This window comes from Schistocerca piceifrons, chromosome 5 (genome assembly GCF_021461385.2).
Source record: "Schistocerca piceifrons isolate TAMUIC-IGC-003096 chromosome 5, iqSchPice1.1, whole genome shotgun sequence".
Classification (NCBI taxonomy): Eukaryota; Metazoa; Arthropoda; class Insecta; order Orthoptera; family Acrididae; genus Schistocerca; species Schistocerca piceifrons.
The window spans coordinates 293,839,090-293,866,856 of NC_060142.1; the positions used below are offsets into that span (position 1 = coordinate 293,839,090).

Consider the following 27,767-nt stretch of genomic DNA (forward strand, 5'->3'; position numbering starts at 1 on the left):
CATGGCAGATTCCAATGACGGCACACAGGCATAACGGAAACCATCTCACCTGGTGTATCATCTGTGCTGATTGAAACTGCCAACCTCTCTGTACATTACCAAATTCTTCCTGCAGGCCAGTTTAGCTGCACTGACCAGCACCACCACCACCACCTCATTGCACCTCATCAAGCAACAGTCAGAGAATGCAACATCCACACCAGGCGGTCAGTTAACCTGTTAACCTGCAGATGGCATGCTGTGATGTTATGGAAACCTGATTGATATTTGTCTAGTAGGTTGTTTGTAGTTAGGTAGTTTGTTAGTTGGGCATGGACTATTTATTCTAAGGTCTTAGTGAAGTAAGAATGCAAACAGGTTGGTAATCAGAGGGTGATGTGGCATCATAATTTTTGGACAGTGGCTTAACTAATCCCTGTTTTCAGGACTCAGGGAAAACACTTGTTATTAAGGAGGGTTGAAGATATCTGTTATAGTGGGCAGTAATGCATCAAGAAGAAGCTTCATCATGCCATTGTGTCTAGCAGATGCTGATGTAACAAGTGCTTTGGCTTTTTTGACAGTACTGCAAGTAACAAGCTTCAGATGGAATCTGTTGTGGGCACAGTCATTTACCCCCATGAAATAATCAATGAGTTTCTGTTTCAGTTGTGGTTGTAGGTAATATGAAGTACCAGTTAAGTTATTTGGCTGGGATAATTGGATCAACTGTAGCTTCTACTTTGTCTGTACCAAGACCAGGCAGGTTTTTGCTTAGGACTATTTCTGTTGTCGGTTAATGTATGGGCTTGCCTTAATTTTACACTTCTCACAGCTTGGCTGACTCTGTTCTGCTTGTAACCTATATGATTCTGAGGCACAGGATGCAGTTTTCATGCCCAATGTGCAGCGTCTCTTGAGATTCATGAGTTGTTTTAGTTCATCAGTTAGCCAAGATGCTGTATTTATGATACAGTTGAGTAAGTTTGTTGGTAAATCCATGAAGTTTTTTGTTTATGTTGCAGAAGGGAATAAGCAGATTAAAATTTTAATTATTGTGTATTATTAACTATTGCATGATATACTGAATTAATTTTATGGCAGAATGCACACACAAAAGTAAGTTATGATTAGGCAAGCTTTCGGAGCCAGTGAAGGGGAAGGAAGAGTGGTGAAGGAAAAGGACTGGAGAGGTCTAGGAAAAGGGGTAGATTTCAGGAAAGTCATCCAGGACTGCATGTCAATTTTTAGACATTAAACAAAGTATTTAATGTGGTTTCATTTTCTGTCTGGAATTACAGCTGCAAGTAAATTTTGTAACAAAACTAGTCATGTGCACTCCTACAAGGATTCCCCACAGCACACTAATGCTAACTTCAACAGTTTCCAGTCAAAACTTACGTGTATACTTTTTCCAATGAAGAAAACTACATCTACCCAGAGATGGTGATGCCTTAGCAAAAGATGAAGTAAGGGGGGGGGGGGGGCTATGAGCACTATGGGACTTAACATCTATGGTCATCAGTCCCCTAGAACGTCCGCCGCTTGTGGTCTCGCGGTAGCGTTCTCGCTTCCCGAGCACGGGGTCCCGGGTTCGATTCCCGGCGGGGTCAGGGATTTTCACCTGCCTCGAGATGACTGGGTGTTTGTGTTGTCCTCCTCATTTCATCATCATCCAGGAAATTGGCGAAATTGGACTGAGCTCAGGTTGGGAAATTGTACGGGCGCTGATAACCACGCAGTTGAGCGCCCCACAAACCAAACATCATCATCAGTCCCCTAGAACTTAGAACTACTTAAACCTAACTAACCTAAGGACATCACACAACACCCAGCCATCACGAGGCAGAGAAAATCCCTGACCCCGCCGGGAATCGAACCCGGGAACCCGGGCATGGGAAGCGAGAACGCTACCACACGACCACGAGATGCGGGCAATAGATGAAGTAAGGTATACTCATTAACAAATCAGTGTTTTTCTATTTATTATGCAAATACAATAGACATGCAAATCAAGTTGACATTAACAGAAACTTTTTCCAAAAATGTTTTTATTCATTTTACAGTTACACCAACCAAAAGAACTATCACGTTTCAGTACACAGATGTCCCATACTGCACATATTTTGTCAATATACTGTAGGGAAAATTGAGTTTAACTGTGATTTCTTGTTTGTACCCCTCCAAATGACAGTTGCTGCTTTACAAGTAGTCAGAATGTAAGTAAGTTTGGAAAGGCATATCCATGAACAGGGATGCATTGGAAGTACGGAAGAAGAGATTTCAGCATCTTGTCAATGATTAAGTCACTAGATACAGAACATAAGCTCAAATTTGTGGAAAGAAACTGGCTGTGTACTTTTCAAAGAAACCACTTAGAAATTTGTAAACATGAAATGTAGTAAGGGGGAAGGGAAAGGACGAACAGGAAATCATCACAACTAGCTGCACAGTGCAATGACAAAAGTTGAAAATTTGTGCCAGATTGCGACTCAAACCAAGATTTACTATTTCTCATGAGTGCCTTACTCTAACCACTTTGGCCAACCAGACAAGGCTGCCAACTGACCAAATTTCCAACTTGTTGCTTGCTGCATTGCAGGCATTCCTTGCCCATTAACCTCTACTCACAAATCCTTTTCCCACAGGAGTTTGGACAATGATTGTGCATTCACACTAAAACAAAGGCTGAGGAGCCGTTGCCCTCTGTTTTAGAGATGTATATATCTGAGTAATGTCTAACAAAACAAACACCGCTCAGATATTTACTCAGAAATTTGATTGAAGAGTGGGCTCCACAGCCACAACAAATTTAAAGAACAATATTGTTTCCACCAGGCTGCTCTACTACCCGGATTCAGCTGTATGCACATTCTCAGCTGCGCCTACTAACATAAGTTGGGAATGTGCACACACTTGGAACCATCTAGCAGTGCTTAATAAAGTACTCATTTAAACCAACAGCCTGGTGAAAACCATGTAAAACCTAAACCTTGTTGGCAGGCCAGGGACCTGAACCATAACCCTCCCAAATGTAGATGATACTTTTCATTACAACTTTACTCAGTTACTGTCAATGTTTCAAAATCTGGCTGTCTGTTTTTCTTCCTTCTGTAATTACGTACAATAGGTCATACCCAATTTTGAAGAAATGGCTTATTTTACAAGTATAAAAATAACTAGCAAATGTACTGAGTAATGAAAACAGAATGTATTTGAAACAATACTTGATATAGTGACACAAATGTAAAGAAAAATTAATTCTAGCAGAAGTGAATATTATGTGGTCCATTTAAATAATGCATTAGACAAGACTGATTTAATGCTATCGTATTTTGTTTTAGCATATTTAAATATACCCTCTTCTCTCTCTCTCTCTCTCTCTCTCTCTCTCTCTCTTCACACACACACACACACACACACACACACAGTATTATCTATTGTATATAAATCTCTCAACAAAATAAATAATAAATATTTCACATTTAACACAGTCTTCTTAGGTAACATAAACATGTTCACACTCTATAATGGTATCACAGTTGTTAAATAACATTATAAAATACATTTCACAGGGCTGTGGCACAACACTCTTCCAACAGGTTTTGAAACTTATTTAGGAAAGTTAGGTTTTAGGTCAGCTTTATTTTGGAACTGTAATGTATTATCAATTATTTGGAAGAGTTCTGGAGGTTGCGGTATTCTTCCTGTTTCCAATTTTGACCACACCGGAACATCTAGAAATAATAAATTAACCATTTTTACTCTTCTAGACATTATCGACAATGCAGGAAAAAACTTCAGCCTGTACTCACCATTAAATGTTATTTCAAAAGCTCCAGTGGACATCAGCATGCTTTCAAATGAATTGCACATAAAATACACCATCATGGAAGAATAAATCTTATTGTCAATGCACCATGACCACCATACTGGTTGAGCAATTTGAAATATTTCAAAGATGTTGAAACCAGTAATAATTAAAAATATGAGGGAAAGTCTGGAAACAGACTAAAAGAAGAGAGAGAGAAACTGTCAGTAACACTACACAATAAGTACAAAATTTTACAAAGCTCACAAATTGACAACAAATCCAGAGCAGTTATGTTCTACTATACGATTTTTAATTCAGCCACATCATCGACAGATATCAGATGGACTGCTTTTCTCTGTCTACGCGGTGCACTAACAGACACTGGACCAATGCCTTTTTCAGATCCTTGAGTGTCCGGAACTTCTGCAGGGCTATACAGCCTTGTTATATTGGATGGGCTTATCTAAGTAACAGTGACACAACTATTGACTGCCAAAACTGTGCAGTTATGCACAGTGAACAGTATGTGTGTAATGTAAGCTCAAACCATAGCTGTCATATTGCAATTCATCTGTTACTGTAGCTGACCCATTTACGAGTACATTAAGAAACTTACAGCACCATCTATCAGTAAAACTTTTGTTAGATTTATTTTTTGTTCCATGACTCCCCCCCCCCTGCATCTACAATATTCTGTTCAAATCTGACATCATTCTGAGTGGTGGATTTCTTTCTACAGTGTTTTAAAACTGGACCTTTAATTATGGACACCCTGTACACTGTTCATCTCTTTTTGCATTTTTCAAATTTACAAATCTTATTATATCACAAACCTTAAGAAGTAACTGATTTTACCAGAATAAAAATAAAATAAATGAGACTGACAACTGTCATTATGTGATTTATGGACAAATTATTCTAGATCATTAAACAGCATGTGCCACTGACAACTTAATCCTTAACACTTAAAAACATCCATTTTGTATTTTATTTCAATTAGAAACTCTACACAAAATGCAACATTGCAAACAAAATACACTAGAATCACCAGTGACTTACCAGTATCCTAGATATAACCAGACTTAATCTGGGAGGCTGATAATTTTCTCCCTCAACACGAATATGGGGATACTTCTGCTGTATTATATTAGCATACTCTTGAAATGCTTTTTCATATCCACACGAGTAGCTGAAATTAAATGAAATATTGTTTACATCTAACAATAAGTAACTACACAGCAAGTCAACATGGATATAGTGTGTTGTTTTTTCGTCAAAATGGTTAGCAATATGTCAAATCTCTATGTGAATATGTATAAACTATACATTTTCTTTATGATATGGAAGGAATTCCCTACAAGAGACAGCCACAATAGAATGGTACATAAAAATTACATTTGCAACAATACTGCAGTGACAGAAGCATTGCTATTACCCATTTACACCAGCGGATCAGTGAGGAATCTGCCCACTGCATAAAGTCATCATGTGTACGGCACACTATGAGAGGCTGTGCAGAAAAATATGAGCCGCATTTTCCCCACAGCTTCATTTATGTGTTTTGCATATCAGAGGTGATAAAATACTGTGTCCTGCATATTTTATGACATTCAGATCAAGTAAATGAGCTGGCCAGTACTTTCGTGCCATATCCACCTCATCTACTATCTTAACATTGTGGGCAGTTCTGTGAGGCATAAATCCTTCCAACCATGAAAATAACAGCTGGATGCAGAGCACATCACAACTCAGAGAAGTCTTAAAATATCTCTCTAGAATCTAAGTAAATACCACTCTAATGCAGGCATGCCTCAACTGCAAATACCTACTGTGACTTCACGCTGATCATGCCACCTGCATAAACAATGGCATTTTGGTATACTTAGGACATTTATTTCCAGGTCAGCTGGTGTCAAAAACACTTAATAACCTGAAACACAATAATTCAAAAACATCACCCAGCCTCACTGCCATTTGTTCCAGTCACAATGTCTAGTAAACCACTGCAATCTGCCATGACAGTGGGCAGAAGTGGAACACCCTGCTTGAACCTTGAGTATGCACTGTGACACTGAAGTCATGGATAGCTCTGGAGCAAATATGAGTGCCTGAAGTATTTGCAACTATTCTTCCTCTGTTAACAGCAAGTTTTCTCACCTGTGATATCACAATTTTTCTCATTCCTATTGTACACATAATGGTGGAATCACTTTCACTCACCTGAAGTTACCCAGCTGTCTCCACCCCACAATCATAATACTTAAAATCAGCTCCTTCAATTAATGGACTAGGATTTTAAGCTAGTTCTGTCTTTACAAATTCCTTCCATCTCTTCTGAGGTCTTTCAATGTTTCTTCTCCCGTATGATTTACAATCTAAGGCTAACTATCAGAAATTTGTTACAATACTTGTTTATTTTCTTCAAGACTGCATCTACCTCTACTTCTCACGATGGTGTTTTGTTTACTTTCTTATATGTTGTTTTCTACAATAACCTCTGTTTCTTCTTGGGACTGTCATTCTGGTGCTCTGTATTCAACATAAGGTTCTTTTCTTGGCACACACCACATGGTGCCATAGAAAAGAAGTAGAGAGACCATAGAAATTCATAGAACTGTATTCTTGATTCTTGGTACATTTTTTTCTAAAATGTATAATGGATAGTGACACACACACACACACACACACACACACACACACACACACACACACACACTGAGGTGACAAAAATCATGGGATAGCCATATTCACATGCGTAAATGATGGTAATATCATGTACACACTGTGTAAAAGGACAGTGCATTGGCAGAGCTGTCATTTGTACAAAGGTGATTGATATGAAGAGATTTGTGATGTGATTATGGCCGTACACAATGGGAATTACAAGATGGATGTTAAATGTGGAATGGTACAAGAAGGTTAGTAGAAGTGATCCACAAAACTACTGTCCAATATCCTCAACACTGATCTGTTGTACAATCTTAGAACATATTCTGCACTGAAACACAGTGAGGTATCTTGAACAGAATGATCTCCTCAGTGCCAACCAGCGTGGATTTCGAAAACACTGATCTTGTGAAACCCAACTTGCACTTTTCTCACATGACACACTGAAAGCTCTGGATCAAGGCAACCAGGTAGATGCACCATTTCTTGATTTGGTTGGTTGGTTTGTGGGATTGAGGGGACCAGACTACAAGGGCCATAGGTCCCGTTTCTCGATTTCCGAAAAGAATTTGATTCAGTATTGCACCTATGCTTATTGCCAAAAGTATGATCATATGGGATATCAAGCGAAATTTGTGAGTGAACAGAGGACTTTTTGGTATACCTTGATGTAACACTTTGTATGGATATGAAATGGAATGATCACATAGGTTCAGTCATGGGTAAAGCAGGCGGTAGACTTAAGTTTATTGGTAGGGTACTGGGGAAGTGCAATCAGTCTACAAAGGAGTTTACTTACAAACTACTTGTGCAACCAGTTCTAGAATACTGCTCGAGTGTATGGGACCAGTACCAGATAGGACCAACAGGAGATTTTGAGCATATATAGAGAAGGGCAGCACGAATGGTCACAGGTTTGTTTACTTCGTGGAAGAGTGTCACAAATATACTGAAGGAACTGAACAGGAAGACTCTTGAAGATAGACAAAAACTACCCTGAGAAAGCCTATTAACAAAGTTTCAAGAACCGTACTCTAGGAATATACTACAACTCCCTGTGCATTGCTCACATAGGGATCATGAGGATAAGATTAGAATAATCGCTATTGCATTGAGGCATTCAAACAATCATTCTTCCCACACTCCATAAATGAATGGTACAGGAAGAAAATCTAATAACTGGTACAATGGGACATACCATCTGCCATGCACCTTATGGTAGTTGGAGCTAGATGCATGGGACATTCCATTTCGGAAACTTCAATATTGCAAGATCCACAGCATCAAGAGTGCACTGAGAATACCAAATTTCAGGAATAATCTCTCACCATAGACAATGCAGTGGCCGACAGCCTTCATGTTACAACTGAGAGCAGTGTCATTTCATTTCATAGCATTGTCAGTGCTAAGGGACTAGCAATGCTGTGTGAAATAACTGCAGAAATCAATGTGGGACATTTGATGTGCATATCCATTAGAACAGTGCAGCAAAATATGGCATAAACGGGTTACAGAAACAGACAACTGGTGCGAGTGCCTTTGCTAACAGCATGACTCGCCTGCAGCACCTCTCCTGGGCTTGTGTGACCATATCAGTTGGACCCTAGATGACTGGAAAACTGTGGCCTGATCAGACGGGTACCCATTTCAGTTGGTATGAGCTTATGGTACGGTTCGAGTGTGGTGCAGACCCCATGAAGCCATGGACCCCAAGTTGTCAACAAGGCATTATACTAGCTGGTGGTGGCTCCATAATGGCATGGGCTGTGTTTACTTGGAATGGACTGGGTCCTCTGGTCTAGCTGAACTAATCATTGACTGGAAATAGTCATGTTCAGCTACTTGGTGACCATTTGCAGCCATTCATCGACTTCTTGTTCCCAAACAACGATGTCATGTCACTGGACCACGGTTGTTCACAACTGGTTTGAAGAACGTTCTTAACAATTTGAGCGAATGATACGGCCATCCACGTTTCCAGACACGAATTTCATTGAGCATTTGTGGGTTATAATTGAGAGGTCAGTTTGTGTCAACAAATCCTGCACTGGCAAAACTTTCACAATTATGGATGCCTATAGAGGCAATACAGCTCAATGTTTCTGCAGGGGACTTTCAACAACTTCTTGAGTCTGTGACATGTTGAGTTGCTGCACTGTGCCAGGCAAAAGGAGGTCTGACATGATATTAGAAGGTAGCCCACAACTTTTGTCACCTTAGTGTACATGGTATTTCTAAGCATTAAGTCTAATTTGACAACCCAAATAGCTGCACAACATTACTTGCTCTAATACCATGTTATCTAAAACAGTTTTACATTGGACTGGATCTTTGCTACAGTCCAAAAAGTATTTTATTTACATATAGTCCAAAATATCACCTGCAGCATTTGCATGCATATTTACTTAGTACGTTATACAAGTAGATGTCAACTGGTACTTTAACTGGCATAACTGAAATATATTGTCTGAAGATGACTAACCTCAATCAAAACCAGAACTGTTTAAGCACAGAAAAACTAAATGCAGACTATACATAAATCAAATACTTCCTTCGTTGCAACTGATTGTTGTTTATTTCTCCAAACATCATCTTTAAAATAACTGATATAAATATTCAGGTATTATTTTATAATGTCTTTCCAGCAGAATTATTCACTGTATGCACACTACGACTTGTTATCTTTCACCATTGACATCCTATTGGGGGTCATGCCCTAAGATTGACTGCAGCTTATTTTACTGTTGTGTATGCAACTAAAACAGACATGGGTATCTCATTGACACATAACATTTATCAAAATGTGTATATAAAATGTAATCCATGCTTCTGCATATTATGTGGGAATTTCTTGTGTAAACAAGTACAAAGGAAAATCCGCAATCAGGGCTTGGAGACCACATGACGGTTGACTGACTGCTGTGTTATACGCATTTTTCATCGGATGCAGTAGGTGGGACATGGGGTCAGCATACTGCACTCCCGGCTGTTGTCAACATTCAAACCTCGCATCCACTATTTCTTGCTGAAGCAGCTCCTCAATTTGCATCATGAGGCTCTGTGGACCACAGTCCAGTCCTCCCACCATGGAAAAGTCGCTGGCTGTACCAGGAATCGAACCCAAGATCCCAGCATGAAAGTCTGTCACACTCATCACTCGACTGTGGTTGCAGACATGTAAATGAGACATACTAGAATTTTCAGCAAAGAGTAGGTAACTGACAGCTTGACATATGGCCATAATCATCATTTCTATCTACAATACTATACACAGATTGACAACTCATTTCGCAAAACTTGTATTACAGTTCCTCTTATCAGCAATTTTTTATGTACTGGTGGTTTACAGAAATATTGAGACCAGCTATTGAGTTCTTTATATGCAAGAAGGTATAAATTTATTTTGCAAACTGCACTTAAACAATTACATCATTTGTTGAAACCCTATGTACAAAAGTCACTGAAAATACTGAGTCAAACAAAATATCTATTGTGGCTTTCTGCAGTTACTTGCTAAAAGCCCCATTTACAACTTATTTGTGTAATCCTGTTAGACTTATTTCTGTACACTATGAATGATAAGTCAGTATCAGTGAAATGCAATAAGGAAATTTATCTATCTTTTCAGCAGACAGTGACATCTAGCAACCTGATAGGTCCCTACACATGACAGTATTTCCTCAACAATTCTTTTTTATTACCCTTGTAATGTCTTTCTGCTGAAGAAAACAAGACAACAATAATTTTCAAGCTTGTGTCATACAGTCATTATCTTTACACAATGGCAAGGTGAAAAATTCGCTGCCTCCAACAGAAATAGTTGTTTTAGGCCAAAAAAGTATTTCTGCATCAAAATAGACTCCTTTCAGTTCAATTCAATTTGTCCAACAGTTTTCCAGTGAGTAATTCTAGCTCTGAAGTATACAACTCTCATCTGCAGCTGTCATAAACTTGTCATTGGAGTTTGATGAATAGTGTAGCTGTTCCAACATTTTTCACTGCAAGTACCTCCGTTTTTGCATTGCTAAAGTATCTTTTGTGGGTAGATGGATAGTCCTAATAAAAGATTACCCCTTTTTTCCAAATCATGCCTATCCTTATTTATTTTTCATTCAGATGGTCCAGAAAACTTACACCGTACATTGCTTGACCCTTTTAACAGCAACTGATGTGAAGAATCTCTCTTGTATACCTGAAGCCATCAGGCAAGTGAAATCAGCTTCATGTTTGGTGGAAGACTGCCAACTGCCACCTACTGCTTTGAGAACTGTTTTTGTTTTTTTTCTATTGAGAAGTACTGGACTCACATTTCATTCACAGCAACAAATTCCATGCAAAAAATCAGTTGCATTATTTTTGCAGCCGTCCAACCAATGCTGAGAAATATTTTTGCATTTGGTTCTGATTAGCATTCAACTAATAAAGCTTTTGCTATGTCTATGGTATCAGCTTGTTTTGCACACTTTATTTACTGATTACCCTTCACCATACTGCCCACTTTATTTTCATCTGTGGCTTTAGTTTATCACATGGGCCAGCTTCAACAGAAGAAAGATCACATTTGAATTAGTCATTTTTAAGCGCCAAAAATGAAGGAGCAGACTCCTTAAAAATTATTTCAGCAACTTGGATGAATTTTCATTTCCAATAATGAGTGCACGATATTCCAGTTTATCTATACAAATGAAATGTACACAATATGCATGCTTTACGGAGCTGTACTAATAAAATACTTTGTATTTGACAGGCATTTACTCATTATGATAAGCACACTGGTGTACAATAATTTTCAGCCAAACTCACTGATACAATTATACTTAAAAAAAAAAACACACAACTTTGCTGTCATGCTCTTCAGAAGTATGTTTCTGACTGGAAACTTCACCAGGTCTTTGTCTATGGTTTAAAATCTACCTGAGTGGCAAGTACTACTCATAGTCAGAAACACTCTGTACAATTATACACTGAATATATTGTATCAACAACCCACTATCATAATTTGTATCACTACTGTCTCTACTCATGCCTCAAATACCAAACTACATTTCTGACAGTTTGGTAGTCTTATAATATGAGTCAATAACATAATTAAATAATTTTCTTGTTCCTCTAAGTAATATACATGCATTTTTTAAATATTAACCAGATCCTACACTTTTGAAGCAGGATATAAGTTGTAATCACCATCAAATTTCTGTACAAACAACGAAACCTCTAAATAAAACAACTCCCAGATAACTGCACATCAGATAAAAAATTATCTATAATCAATACATCTTGTATCTTAACCAGTATCAAAGTTAATATTACAGCAAAACATCTTTAGTGGGATAAACATTTTTAGAACATGTGTTACTACACAGTTTCAAATTGAATGTCTTCTGTAAAATAAAAATTACTCGACAAAACCTAGTGCACCTTAGGACTCAGCAAAACATAGTCACTGTGTGAATAGTAAGACTTTGGAGATAATGTCCTATTCAGTAATTCTGATAAGTGATACATAATTACTGCTTGAAAGTGTAAAAAGGAAAAAAAAGTATTTATTTACACTACATGTGAAATTGCAATAATTGGAGATGCTTCACTTATTTATTGTGAAGGTGTAACAATCTGTTCACTGATATCAGCAGCTGTATGAGGCTCAGAACATTTTGCTAGGTACTGTAGATTTGGTTTTATACACAGCTATAATTTGTGCAAGGTCTTTCAACATCAAAAAATGTGAAATCAGATACCCTACATTTAAGCGGTCAGTCACTGTATAGGGAACTCTAGAATATGAAAACATGTTTTGAGAACAGATAAGAATAATCAAGAGTTGTAAAATATGAATAGAACACGCAAAATCATGTTGAAAATAACAATAATGTGAATTAGTAATTTTACCACCAAGGTTTTGCAGAGGTAGCACACTTCGTTGTGTCTCTTCCCCAACTTGCAGCAGTCAGTTCTTAGTACAGTTCTCCAGGCTTTTCCATGATTCAACAAGCTATCATCACTTACATTCTAGGTGCAATCGAAAGATTTAGAATATCAAAATCATTACAGTCTTTACTTCAGCCAGGGGCTGTCTTTCTCAGTCTGTGATAAGATGGAATAACTTTTTTTTGTTTTTTTTTTTTGTTTCAACACTCAGATCACTTGATATCCTTTGAAAAGATGAATATAAACTGAAGACATTATACAAGAAGGGTGATGAGAAGCATAATGTCATATTCTGGCAACGGTGCCACTTATCTGAAGATCTTTATAAAGAGGGCAATGACTACGCTGAAACAACAGTTCAAAATTATGGGAGTATGGAAATATAAACAAATTGCTAGCATTCTTTGCAGACCCATTGAGTCTGTACTTTAATGTTTATGGAAAAAGTGGAAGTCATTTAATTTCTTAAAAAATAAGTCAAAATTTTGTTATAATATAGCCCATTAAGAAAGATGTATGTGTATTAATATCAATAGTTCGCATATAATTACTTGTTGTGGAATACAACTCATTCTTCACCTTTCAGTACGTATCTGACACTTACACACCCAAACCTCCAGATGTCAGACACTCAGATCGATACCAAATGTTGTATTCCAATAGAGTATGAACCAAAACACCGATTTAGTTCATGCTGTGTGCTGTCATCGAGTAGAATATGTAGAAATGGTAACTGAAAATATCACCAGAGCATACCTGTGATTGACTGTATTGCACATCTGACGTGGGTGAGAAGGTGGAGCATTCAAACACCACTGATGACAGTTTTTTTGTGGAAGAACATTTTCCTGACATGTAAAAGGACTTTCCCAAGTCTTTAGCAATGTTCTTTTGGCAATCTGCTTTTGCTTAGTTAGTTGAATGTTATGTACTTCTTATTAATCTTATTGTTTTGTTTATTAATAATAATTATTATTACAATTACTTCTGCACATGCGACATAATTGTTTCTTTATTTTTATGTTCTGACTGTACATTGTGTGAAACTACAAATGTACTCTACAGGTTTACTACTTTCAAAGAAATGAAGCAAAAGCAGGCTCTATTGCTGTAAATTACAAATAGCCCTTTTACACATCATAAACATGTTGTCCCATACAACATTTTCATGCATTAATACAGTAAAAAAATTTATGATCATTGGAGTTTGAACGTGGGACCTTTGGTACGAAAATCTAAAGCTCTATTAACTTCGCCACGGGAGCAACGTAAGTTACCTATTCACTGCTATGCTTTTGATCTTCTCCCCAGTTCTGGTATTACTTCTAATTACCATTTATGCCAGTTCTGCTGGACAACAGCACATGGTATGAACTGTATCAGATTTTGGGTTGATAATCTATCGGCATACAATGTTTGGCACCGATCTGGGTGTCTGACATCTGGGTGTAAGAGCTAATTAACATTTCTGTAACACTTTTGTCAATGAAATGTATTCATGGCTCCCCATGGGTACAATATGATCCTGATGTTCAAAAATGTTATGTAACGATATCAAAGAACAAATTGTTTTAAGTGTTATGTACACAATCTCTCTCTGTATACAGGTGCCATAGTGTCATGTGTTACTGAGGAAGCATAGTCTGTTATTTACGATCCACAACTGAACTGAGATAAGTGCTCAGTCCTGTTGCCCTGATGATTCAAGACAATTGTATGGGATGAATAATCACAGCTCTGATGTATTTATCTGCTCATTATGCACTACAACATTTAATACGATATTATGCTCCTAGACATTTACTCAGTTTCTGCTGGATGGTTAGACACTACTTCTAATGTTGTCTGCTAATTTAGGAAAATACTGCAAGAACAACTATGACCATATCACATTTTCCCAAAGCACACCTAAGTGTATTTTATTTATTTTATTGTGATACATGTTCCATAGATCCATTTTTGCATGGTGACAAATGGATGTGGAACAAGTCAAAACATTTAATTCATTAGTATGTTCATATCATTAAGGACCAGAAACAAAGATTAAGAATGTAAATTCGAAAATGATAACAAAAAAAAACAATCAGTAATTACACTCACAAGCAGACGTTAAGTTGCAATTTTCAGATATAATCTACACAGTTAAAGTAAAAAATACCATCTTCTTGACTTACAGAACACAAATTAACGTAACAAAGGTAGCAAGATATATTGAAGCAGGAATACACAGAAATACATGGGAAATAATCTTGCTTATCTCGGCTAAAGAATTCCTCTAGACTATAGAAACGTTTTTTCAAGCAAGAACTCTTATAGCTTCCTTTTAAATTGCAAATTATTACCGTGTAGACACTTAATATTACTTGGAAATGCACTGCAGATTTTTGTGTTTGTGTGTTTTACATCTTTTTGTAATAGCGACAAATTTTTCAGGTCACAGTGTATGTCACATTTTCTTCCTGTGTTAGGACTCACTCATTTCATACTGAGAGGGGTAGTGAAGCATGAATTTCACGATCAAAGAGAGATATTGGGAGTGGTTAGTATCCTTATTTTCTTAAAAAGGTTACGACATTCTTGGAGGCACTCCACATGAAATTTGAACAACGTTTTTCTGACTTGCAAAGAATTTTTTCAACAGCGGTTAATTGCCCCAGAAGATTATTACACAACACACAAGTGAGTGGAAGTAGCCAAAGAAGGCAGATTTTGAAACACTCATGTCCCCAATTTTGGCAAATGTTGCTGAGCTAAGCCTTTTCGTCAATGTTTATCTCTTGTGGGCTTTTGTGACCAGAGTGGAAATGAATGTAACTGATTTTTCTGAGGTTTATTGAGACAGAGTTTATGCTGAGTCAGTTTAGTACATCTGAAAGTAACTAGTTCACCTTTAGCTCTGTGTCAGTGGATGTTTTATTGTCTATCACAAGACTTATGTCATCTGCAAACATTGTAAAGTTGCTTGCTTTGTTTGAGGACAGAGGTAGGTGGTTAAGTTATACGAGAAATAGCAGAGGACCAGAACTCCATAATCTACTGTTCCCCAGTCAGATTCTAACTCTCCTACCTGCGTGTTGTTACCATCTAACACTATTTTCTGCCCTGTACATAGGATCTGAGCCAATTGTTCTTTTGTCTGCAGATTCCACAGAGGCTTGCTTTCTCTATGAGTACCTCTGCTGGTGACAATGTGTTCAGAACGCTGATTTTTAGAGCACCAGCCACTTTAGATGTGCCATACTGCATCTTCATTATGAAGCTTAACTTAATATTACCCCAGAAATTTTTGGTATGCTATATCTTTATCTCTAGTGATGCCACTGTTTTGACTGAGGGTTTGTTCTGTTTTGTTTTGCAACACTAAATCTTAAATGTGTTACAAATATGCATATAACAAATATAATTGCACGACTCTCTTTGAAATAATGATTTAGTTAGTGAGGTTTATAACTGGAGGTACCTTCTCATATTCAGGAGGATGGAGGCTCATATTCAGACAAATGCCAGGATAATTCCTGCAACAAGGCACTAATCAACCACATGTCCGTCCTTCATTAAGAGTGTGTGTGTGTGTGTGTGTGTGTGTGTGTGTGTGTGTGTGTGTGTGTGTGTGTGAGCGCGCGCGCCCCTGCTAATCTCTCTCTGCTCTCTCTCTCTCTCTCTCTCTCTCTCTCTCTCTCTCTCAGAAACTTATGTTTTTCACCGTATTACACTGAAAAATCCTGTATTATTGTGCAATGATCCCTGGCCAAATAAATTACTAATACTAATCCTGAAATATTTTAATTTTACCAAAAGCAGCATTCATTTGAGAAAACTGTAAAACAACAAGCACACAAAGGCTCAATCCCTCAGGATTGATACACACATTAAAAGTACAAAAACTGTTAATGGCTTCCAGAAACCTTGAATCTGATCAACCTGACCCTCTCTCTAAACCCTGTTCATCACTGATGGAGGTTAACTAACACTTTCAAAAGTTTGGAATAATTTTTTTCTATTTTTGATGTATCTATTGGCAGTGCTGGAATTTCGGTTCCTGAAGTAATGGATAGCTATTACATCATCTTTTGATTCTGCATATTGCCATCTTGTACTTCTCATATATTTTCATGCAATTCATTGAAATATCTGCCAGTTTTTAGTATTTTAAATTATTTTCTTATTTTTATTCCTTTTTTGTCTTTAGAATTTTGTTCCCTTGCACAAGGACACTAATGACAATGCTGTTGTGTGCCCCGACAGTACAAAACATTATTGCCTTCTTGAGAACTCAAGGTCAACAGTTATGATTACTACAGCATTCCATTTTTTGCAGTGACACAAAAATTAAAGGAACATGACAGAACAAAGTTTCAAATGTGAAATAACACATTATTTTTCACTACTGCTGCATCTGAATTCAGATGCCACCGAACAACACTAACAGCCGTAACATAAATAAAATTTTGTGTCTTAAGTGTTCTGCATCCAGAATACAACCTCAGCAAATTAAGTTCCTGATATTCTTTCCAAGACTGTGTATATTTCAATATCTACTTTCTAGAGCACAGCTTGTCTTTCAATGTATTGTGTAGTAGTATCTGTCTTCCAGTATTGGGTGCATTTATGTCCCCATTCCAGCAGTCCTGATGGATACACATTCCTCTAGACTTTATGCCAAATACTTTCCTACACTATAACCACAGCCCTTTTCCAAATTATGTCCCACAACAACTTATGTAAGTGCCATTTGAAACCAGCACAGAATAACTGCTCACAAGCTCAGTTCACCAAATTGGCATAATGCTTCACCATTTTTTTTATTTTTTTGTAAATGCTTGTTTGTTGGGTCACCACTACTGCTGTAGCTGTGTAATTTCACCCATTTCAATACAGATGTATGTACTAGAAAGAATTCAAATTCATTTCCCAAGTTTTATCACTGATGCATATGTTACCGAACTATCATTCAGTCACTTCTGGAGACCGTTCTTAGAAAGTTATGAAGTAGTTTTGTTTGACAATAATTTTTAAAAATTGAATGTCCTTAATTTATTGCCCCCTGCAACTAAATCCATTCTCATGACCTTGGTGCCATTGGGATGTTTAACTTTCGTTATCCTTTTTCAAACAATTGTAGGGTCAGAGTGAATCTTTTGTTTTTCCAGTAACTTTGGCAGGCGAGTCCATTGACAAGAAGTACAATCTCACTGCAGGTTTCATCCTCATTCTGAACATCACAGATGTGTTTGTTGCCTATAATGCTAACATATGACTTCAATTTCAAGTACAATAATGCTGAACATCACACTGAATGGATGCAAAGACAGAATTTCAGGTTACAACAAACTTTTTGTAGCAAGGACTGTGTGAGGTCATTAGTCTTCAGAAGTGATTTTTAATGAAAACTTTTCTGCAAGTGTACACCTGTTTGCATGATCATCTTCAACAGAATCCATTATAATCAACTATTATTGGTTTCCTATCTTCAGCTTATGGCAATGAAAAGAGTTGTTTTACACCACACACATTTCGCTTAACAAAGCATCTTCTGTGATCAATTTCATTGAATTACATTCATTTTCACATTCACTATCTACAGAGCCTACGTAGCGAACATTTTCTGATCTTCCACAGTGAAATTCAGCCAGAAAGAAGAGTAAGTAATGAGTAATTTACGGAATGCAAGATTGTCAAGGTGCCAGATACTGATTTTGTTTACAGTGTTGACAACAACAGTGACAAAAGATGAACATCTTCCAAGGATGGTAAAATGAATGAAGTGAGTGAGTTTGTTTGCAATATGATTTTATCCAGAAGTGGAGGGTAAGAGATGAGGTACTGACAGGATTGAAGCTGTGGAGATGAGTCGTGAGTTGTGCTTGGATAGCTCAGTTAGTAGAGCACTTGCCTGAGAAAGTCAAAGGTCCTGAATTTGAGTCTTGATCTGGCACACAGTTTTAATCTGCCAGGAGGTTTCAATATGATTGCAATTGTTCACAAATTCAGATACTCTATCAGAATTTCAGTTACAAGTGCACATTATACTGTTGGGTATGGTATGATATGGAAACAACACACAGGCACTAAACTTTCACATCACCTTCATAGGCTTAACTCTTTGACAGCTGTTTATGAGTTAATTTACAATGCTCCGCCACCCCTTGGGTGTTGTTGACCAGAGTTTAAACAAGGCCTTCGAGTTTTTCTTCAATATTACTGAGAAGTTAGCTTGGGCCTCCTTCCCAATTGCTAATGACCAGTACAGATCTGAGCTCAGACTGCACCGTATCCCAATAGCTTTTCACTTTTCTCACTGCTAAGTTATTTTCAGATTCTTTGTCTGTTGTGGACTCAGTTTGCTAGATTAAGCTATGCTTTAATTCTTAATGTTCTTCAGGGCTTGTGCCTTGATTGCACTGTGAAAGAGATAGTCGAGAAATTCAAGAAGAGAAACAGTGAGAAAGTATGATTGGATATTGAAATAAGTGATAACTCCTCCACAGATTCTGATAGCAACAGTTTCAAGCCATCTATGTCAGCAAGAGTGTGTTTCGGCAAAATTATCCAATAAATCTTTCGAGTCTGAAAGCAATAGTAACTTTTGGCAAATGTTAAAAAACTGGATCAGAAATTATTGATTGAAAAGCTATCTGTACATTTCTGTAGATTAGTAAATTTACTGAAAAACTTCAAAGTCAGAAACTAATTTTCACATCTGCAATAGTGCTCACCTCGGCAGTGACAAATTTTAAAGAGTGACAAAAGGAGAATTTGTAGAAAGCACTCCACCAATATTTAGTGCAGTGTGACCCAGGCCACTCTGCTAACATCAGTCCAGGTAGAAGCTCAAACACATGTTACTCACTGCATGTAGACACATTAGGTAATACTGAAGTAACGTTCAGCTCAGCATGTCTGCAGCAGACAATTTAAGAAATGAATTAATAGGTACCCACAAATCATGAAGTGTACTGTATGAACGAGTTCTCATGAATTCAGTAGTTTAGTGCTCTTTGGAGTTTACTACTGGCCGATGGCAAAATGAATGTAGGTGCTTATGAAAAGATTGTAAACAGGCTTCCCAAAATGTAGTGGCCATTTGAAATGGAACATTTCTTTTATCATCTTGAAAATACTCTTACTTACAAACAAAAACAAGTGTATCATAGTTCAAAGGAAATATGATACATATACTGGCCTGGCCTGCTCAAAGCCATTACCTGGAGTCCACTGAAAAATCTGCAAGACAATGTAAAATGTTGATGGAAGGCCAAATCAATTTGTTCAAACACTTGGCAAAATTAATACCTGTGTTTCAGGAAACTAATTTTGCCTGCAATGTACTACAAGTTAGTGAAAATCATATCCAAGATTAAGCACTGCAGTAATAGCAAAATGCTATGAACTATGTAAACCCCAGTCCATGATTTCCCAAACTGTGTTCCGCAGAACACTGGTGTTCCACAGACAGTGAATAAATGCTCCACAAAAACATGGTGTTTTTTACGTGTTTCCTTACTTTTTAATATTGTATTACAGTTTCTGTGTTATCAGTTAGGAGTTAAAATTGAAGTAATCACTGAATAAAACAAGTTTTTTCTCATTTCTGAAAAAAATTTATTAACCTTCAAAATAAACAAGCTGTTCCATCAGAAGAAAAGTTTGGGAACCCCAGCCCTAGTGTGATATATGAGAGGAACTAGAGACTCAAATATGATCAGGTTAAATAAATAAATGAATTATAGCTTTATAACTGGCAGTTTGAAAATGGAGAACGTGGGTATCCAAATACTTTTGGCAATATAATTTGCAATAAATGAGTTCACAACATTCACTGGATGCAAGACAACAAATGCTATGGAAATAGGTTGCAAAAGGGTGGTGAAGAGAGGTACATTCTTTTGCCCAATTTGCATTGCTGCTGTCTATCAACAAGGAAACACTCGCTATTCAACTGAGAGCTGTCTATAAAACAAGATGTACTAAAAGGAGTCAAATCACATCTAAAAGCAATTACAAAACAGGAAAGGAAGGGTGACAGATGTTACATCTGAGAATAAAAACCACTGCTACAGAGAAACTGGAGAACCATTTCAATTTTCTGTCAGTTGTACACCACGACAAGAAGCAAAAAATCTGAAAGAACATGGTTACCGTGGGGAGCCAGAAGGAGGTGGCATTCGACAAGAAGCAACTGTCTGCAAAGCTTAACAATCACAATGTGGTGGTGACTTGTTACATAAAATATGAGGAAATAGTGTGTTGTAGTTCCGGTAGGTGACAGTAATATACAACACAGTTCCACTGAATGATCAAGTTACAGGTGTCCAGGTTATATTTGAAGAAGCCAGGAGAACCAGTCATGCCCCAGAATCACTGCCTGTCACTGGTGGGGATGGAACCACATCAACGAAATTTCGTTTACAATCTGACTGTGAGAGGCGATCTGGCTTCTCTGGGGTTACTGGAGTAGCCTTGTCCCGATTCTTCCTCTCCTCCTACTTTGCAACCTTTGGTGACCGAGATTCATGTGAGGGCCTATGCATGGGGGGTGTGGGGACAGATGAAGAGTGGGCAGTGCTGCTACAGTCCTCTGATCTATGGGCAGAGCGGTCCCAAGAGGGAGTTGTGTCGTCGGTGTATGTTGGAGGAGGAAGCTGCTTCTCTGGCTGGGTACAGGATGTGGTTCCTAAACACGGTGCTGCGGATACCACAAGCATGCAGTATGCAGTTGTTGTTCATTTGTTTGCTTTGAAGTCAAAAGTGATGTTCAGTTCAGCCTAGTTACCCACACGGTCCAGCACCAGCTGTCACTTGTAACACATCTGCAGGGCAGCAAGATACATATTTAGCTTACTTGTGTTTTCTTCGTAGTATGCATTGCTTATATTTTGTGCGAGTTTTGTAAGTGTAAATTCAGGCAGTATGCAGCTCAGTTTCACTTCTTCTGAACACCCAGCTACACAGGAAGGTATCAGCGTATATTAGTGATGTGTCAGGAGGGTAACCAGTTGCATATCTATGTATATGTTGGCTATCATAGTTTACTTTTTCAGTTGTCTTGCTACATGTGCATGTTGTGTGTGAATGCAGGAGGAACTGGCTGCAGTTCACGAACACGAACTACATTCATGTGGTTTTGGCTCTGATTAGCCACCTTCAGGGGAGTAGTGGTGGCGGAGAGTCTTGTGCGTTGCTTGGGACACCTCAGATGTCGCCTGTTTCGCCCATGGGCTCTGCTGCCAAGGGGCCTCCTAGTGTACCCGAAGTGGTGGATCTGCCTTCGCAACAGGGTGAGTGGGGGTGTGAGCTTCAATGTTAGGTGCATTATGGAGCCCCTTAGGAAGATCCAGTGCTGGGAAGAAAGTTAAGTGCACTCCGTATGTCTGCTGGAGGGTCTAACCCGTCACGTGGGGACAGCCTTGCCTGCAACTATTGAGCATGCACGGTGCAGTTGTCTGCAAATTGTGGCTCATGTTGGTACCAATGATGCCTGTCACATCCCTGAATCCTAATTCAGTTTTACAAAAAGCAATCTACGGCACTGGCCCCTTACTTAGCCTGTGTTTATTGCGAATCTCTTGCCCAGTGCCAAGTTCCAAGTGACTGGAAAAAAGCAGTGGTGACTTCTATATACAACATGGGTAAAAGAATAGACCCGAAAATTTCAGACCAACAACTTTAACAGTGGTTTGCTGTAGAATACTAGAACATACTCTGAGTCCCAGTATAATAAATTTCCTGGAGACCGAAAAGCTTATGTCCCTCAATCAGCACAGTTTAGAAAACATTGCTCATGTGAAACTCAGCTTGCCCTTTTCTCACATGTACACTGAACTAAGGATGAAGGCAACAGGCAGATTCCATGTTTCTAGATTTCCAAAATCATTTTACATGGTACCTCAAATGCAGACTGTTAATGAAGGTACAAGCATATGGAATAGGCTCCCTGATGTGTGAGTGGCTCAAAGACTTCTTAAGTAGTAGAACCCAGTATGTTGTCCCCGATGGCAAGTGTTAATCAGAGACTAGAGTATTGTGAGGAGTGCCCCAAGAAAGGGTCATAGGACTGTGTTTAATATCTACATACATAAAAGAATTAGTGGACAGGGTGGGCAGCAATCTGGTTGTTGACTAATGATGCTGTGGTGTATGGAGTGACTGTAGGATGATATAAGTTGCTAGACAAAATTTTTAGTTGATACGATGAATGGCAGCTGTCTCTAAATGTAGAAAAATGTACGTTGATATGGATGAGTAGGAAAAACAAATGCATAATATTTGTATACAGAATTAGTAGTGTCCTGTTTGACATAGTCGTGTTTAAATACAGGGCATAACATAGCAAAGCAGAAATGGAACAAGCATGTGAGGATTATCATACTGTGATTCACCTGTAAAGAAAACCATGTATATGACACTAGTGCGACCTATACTTGAGTACTGCTCGAGCGTTTGGAATCCATACCAGGTCAGATTAAAAGAAGACATCAAAGCAATTTAGGGGTGAGTGGGTAGACAAGTTACCGGCAGGCTCGAACAGTACACAAGTAATATGGAGATGCTTTGGGACTTCAAATGGGAATCCCTGGAGGGAAGGCGACATCCTTGTTTGAGGAACACTAGTGAGTAAATTTAGAATTGAGATGTGGCATTTGCATCTGACTACAGAACTATCCTATTGCTGCCAACATAGATTTCGTATAAGGACCATGAAGATAAGGTATGAGACATTAGGGCTAATGTGGAGGCATATACACAGTCGTTTTCCCTCACTCTATCTGTGAGTGGAACAGGAAAGGAAATGATTAATAGCGGTATTGGGTACCTTCCATCACGCACCACATGGTGGCATGCAGAATATGTATGTACATGCAGAGGAGGGGAAAATTGATGTAGATAGGGCGATGGTTGTGACTTCTGCATAATGGTTCATCATGCCAACACAATGTAGGAATTAGCATTTGCCTTAGTATATGACAGGCAGGAAATAGATTTATATTCTTGTATCTTCTTATCTTTCCTAAAGAATGGGCAAACATGCAGGATGGTGTTCTTTACAACTGATACACAAAGGCAGATATTCACAAGAACTACCTTCTTGGAGTGACCATCTGCTGTTTCCACACTTTGGATCTGCTGTGCAGCAGGTTGACATATGACTAATGTGTACGCTTCGGAAGCACCTCATGGCTGGTGGGTCACACCTGTACCCTATGACTAACTTTTCTTAGGAGATTTTCTTCAAAAATTAAAATGAGAATGGGTGTATCTGTAAGATTTTCCTTGGGACTATTTTCGTATGTGCTAGACGAAACGTACGCCTTGCCATTCGAAATTTGCCCATAGTTCCTCATCTGTCTGGAGTGTAATGTATTTATGTAAGATGATTCCTTGGACCCCATTCAAAGTTTTATGTGGGGTAATGGTCACTAGTATATCACCTAATTATTTACATGTCTGCGTTGGTCTAGATTGTGCAGCATAGGCGGCTTTAATCAGTAGTAACCCATTGTGCATCTTCAATGTGTTCACAAAAATTAATGGTTTTGTCACAGTAAAAGTATCTCCCAACTATTCAAGTGCATATCAGGTACTGGATAAATCGTTTCCTCCCAATCATCTGATTTGTCCCACTTTCCATGGAGTAGCCAGAGTAGGAAAAAGAGTACGATAATAAGTGTCCAAACTGAACCTTCTAGACCTGTCTGATGAGATAGCCAGATCAGTATGCTCTTTGTATTCATTGAATTTGATACATCTGACGTGCAAAAGCCTGCTCTGGTTCCACTCACTCTGATCGAGGGCTCTCCCCACAGGCACCACCTCTCCACTGCAAAGGTCATCTGGAATGGTGGCCATAGCTGGGAGTCTTGTTGCTCCAGGAAGATGGGCATCTATTACCTGGCATGTATGGTGAGCTAGCAGCTCAGGCATCAGCAGTGAGATCACTGCGTTGTCAGGTGGCTCTACCAAAAGGGTTTGTTCTAAGAACTGTCGAATTTGCACAGCAGCCAGTATCATTGGATGACACGATAGCATCCTGCCATCAACGTGATAGCAGAAAGATGTCATTGGACCCTTAAGGCAGCTCTAAAGTGCCTAAGTGAGACATGGACAAAGGCCCTTCCATTGGTCCTTTTGGGCCTTCATCCATTATACATGCCAGACACCAGGGCATTGTTAGCAGAGATGGTTTATAGGGAGCTGTTACGTATCCTGGCAAACTAGGTCAGAGTTGCACTACTGCCACCCACAGTGGAACTGCCACAGTTAGTACACCATTTCCAAGACAACGAAGCAAAGATTGGTCACCTGCCTGCTTTTCACCATGTAACCCATTTGAATGGAGTATTTCAAATTGTCGCAATTTATTATTGTAGAATTAAATAAATGAGGAAACAAATTTTAAAAAAGTTTACTCAGATCCTGCAGCAATCAATCCTGATGATTACGTGAGTAGGGTGTCCTACCTAGTATGAGGAAATTCTAATGGCAACAGAGCTGATAATTACTACTCTGAAAGTATTTTCTGTGTGTCTATATTAAAGCCATGAATACCACAATCACCCTCGCAGCAAATTTTCTAAAACAAGGAACGCCATTCCTGATGTGTAAGCAAATAGATAACGTAGGATGTAGACAAACAGATAGATTGAAAATTACCAGGGACTGGAGGAAGTGGTGTTGTGGTGTTCTGCTCTGTTATATACATTACATTTGCACATTAAATGCCAGGTTGGGCATGACGAGGCCAATATGAAACAAATGACAAAATAAAAAATGGGAGATCTGCAGAAACAAATGTGAATGTAACAGAAAGACAAAAAATTATAGACAGAATTGCTAAATCAAATGATGTAGATTACCACATGAAGAAACAGCAACTAACACAAATTATGATATGCTACTGGCATTAACATATGCCTATGAAAATTTAGACAGAATTTGGACTCTGATATCAGATTGTACGCTAACTGAGAGGTGTTTCATCAGATTATTTGATAACTAAAAACATAATACACCACCAGTGACAGAACAAAATATAATAAGGATGTATTTTATAAAGTGAAGACAGTAAAAGTATCTGCAATGTTTAGTAGGCAGTAATTTCAGTTTAGTAGTTTAACTATTAAGAGAAAAGTAATGGCTTATTTTCTTGGCACAGTGTTTGTAAACACAATGAAAATTTAATGAAGAAAAAAAGACTAAAAGTGATATACAACCAGAGGGCTTTACAGTATCCACAGCTGTGGAAGAAGTGTTATCAGCACACGAGGAACAGCAAAGCATAAACTAACACCATGGGAAACTAAAACTGAGAAAAGATGCGGACATCTGGTAGGTCTTATTAATAGCAGTGTTTCATCAGAAAATAACAACTACAATAAACATCCTTACCCCATTTCTGTGAGAAAGATACAGAGCTCAAATTTTCTGTATGCACTGTAATACACATTTGAAACTGTATACTTTACATAGAAAGGCGTCACTTGCTGACATTTCAAGTCAGATGTTACCCATAATTTTTGCTTGTAAGATACATTGAAAAGCAACTAACAAATTGGGTGTCTGAGCAATAATTGTTGGCTATGTCAAGAAGCAACTGGCAGCCTGAGTGTCTGGGCCGTAATTATGCAACCACCCAGAAAGAATTATCGCTTCCTGCAGTGAAACAGTGTTTCATTAGTCTTGAAACCAGCACATAAAATTGCATTCGAATAACGATTACTGTGTCAATTGCTGGCGACACTGCGCCGTAAGTGAACTGGGTAGCATCAATACGAATAGTGTATTAGGGACGCACTTCACTTCATTATTCTGGGCTGGACAATTTGATTCCGTACTTCCTACATCCCTCGCCCACAGGATTACCACAGGAGACGTACACACACGACACACTTCCTCAAAAACACTTATCACGTTTTGAGCGTGTATTTTACACAAATCACATACGTTCATTACAACGACACACTAAATTCAGAAACTGATGCCCTTAATTACCAGTAGTGAAATTTCAATACAGGTCCGGTCAGTCTGTCAATTTTTGTTACTGGTATTTGTTTTTCTATGCTTGCACTGGTCGACGAAAAGAGATCTTTAACAGACACATATGCAAAAATTGTAAACAGACAAAATACGGCACACGCACCCCACTGTGCCATAACGCTAAATCCCTACCATGTGACACATTCATAATAACCAGAGCTACAACAGCGTGAAGCTGTACACAAACCAAGGATGTTAATAGCAAACGAGATAACACACCAGCAGTGATCTCTTTGTTTCCTTAACAAATGTAATAATGTGCAAATACCATTCACTAAAAATCACATCTGTTGTAGCTCATACAATATAAAAATCTATACGGCAGGTCAACTTGCTGTTTCGATAATACCAATTGTTATCAAACACTAAATATAATGGCACATAAACAAAATGTTCGCATCTATCACATCTGTGCACCTGAACATAAGCATGCGACAACTATCTGGCAATCATCTTCCCTACATCTACTTTTTTATTATACAGACCACCGTACGAGTGGGGAGAGTGTCCTAGTCGCAAGTGGTATGGCTTACACCCACTGTCCTTGTGGCACACATATCTTGAGCATTTATATGACTTTCTCGTGTAGACTAAACAAACCTGTAACTACCTCACAGCTCACTATTCAACATTTTCTTCTTCAATTACTCGAAGTTGATACGGGGTCCAGAGCGACGAAGATAGTCAAGAGTTAGTGTTCAACAGTGCTTAGTAAGCAATCTTCTTCGTGAGCGACTTGCACAGCGCTCTTCCAGTAGCCTTTATGAGACGGCTGTCATTCCACCATGTGGTCCTTCCACCTTAAATCGCTCTGAACAGTTACATACTCCGTGATACTTGTCAGCTGCGTCTGATTACAGCTACTTGCCACTGACTTTCCGTCTATTTAGACGTTTTGTACCACGTTTATTTACGTCATGAGTCAGCTGTCAAGCTTTGCATCAAATATTGGTCGTCCGCAACTTAGACCACAGATGTGCATGCTTTTCTCATTACAATTTCCTAAACTTTTACGTTTCGACAACATTTTTATACAGCTCTGTCAGCAAACTGTGGTATAGAGGCCTACTGATTTATCTGCGAAAGGTATATGAAATAAATGCAGTACAAATACAAATACTTCCACTAGCTTCAGAGATTATTACATTATAGCACTTTCAAAGAGTTTTTATTAAACAAGGAATAGCTTTAATTAATATAAAATTGTATAGCATTAATACTTGTCTTTATTTAATTAAAGTAAAATTTATGGTTTATCGCAGTTAGACCCAAACAACAACGTTGGCCTTGTCAGACGTTTCCCTATGATGTATAGTAATGTGATCCTCTGTTGAAGTGTATAGTA

At 38.3% G+C, this 27,767-nt stretch overlaps 1 protein-coding gene across 2 annotated transcripts; it reads right to left on the reverse strand.

Moving 5' to 3' along the window:
• Positions 1–1,947: 1,947 nt before the first annotated feature.
• LOC124798394 (thioredoxin reductase-like selenoprotein T homolog CG3887) lies at positions 1,948–26,594 on the reverse strand. Of its 2 annotated transcripts, none has more exons than XM_047261771.1 (4): positions 26,378–26,594; positions 4,853–4,982; positions 3,795–3,990; positions 1,948–3,716 (listed from the first exon to the last, which is right to left on the reverse strand). In XM_047261771.1, exons 1-4 carry the CDS (start codon positions 26,536–26,538, stop codon positions 3,592–3,594), a joined length of 612 nt encoding a protein of 203 aa, XP_047117727.1. In that variant the 5' UTR covers positions 26,539–26,594; the 3' UTR covers positions 1,948–3,591. The 2 variants fall into 2 exon arrangements, with proteins under 2 accessions (XP_047117727.1, XP_047117728.1); XM_047261772.1 differs by lacking the exon at positions 26,378–26,594 and adding an exon at positions 23,471–24,139.
• Between the last annotated feature and the right edge of the window lie 1,173 nt (positions 26,595–27,767).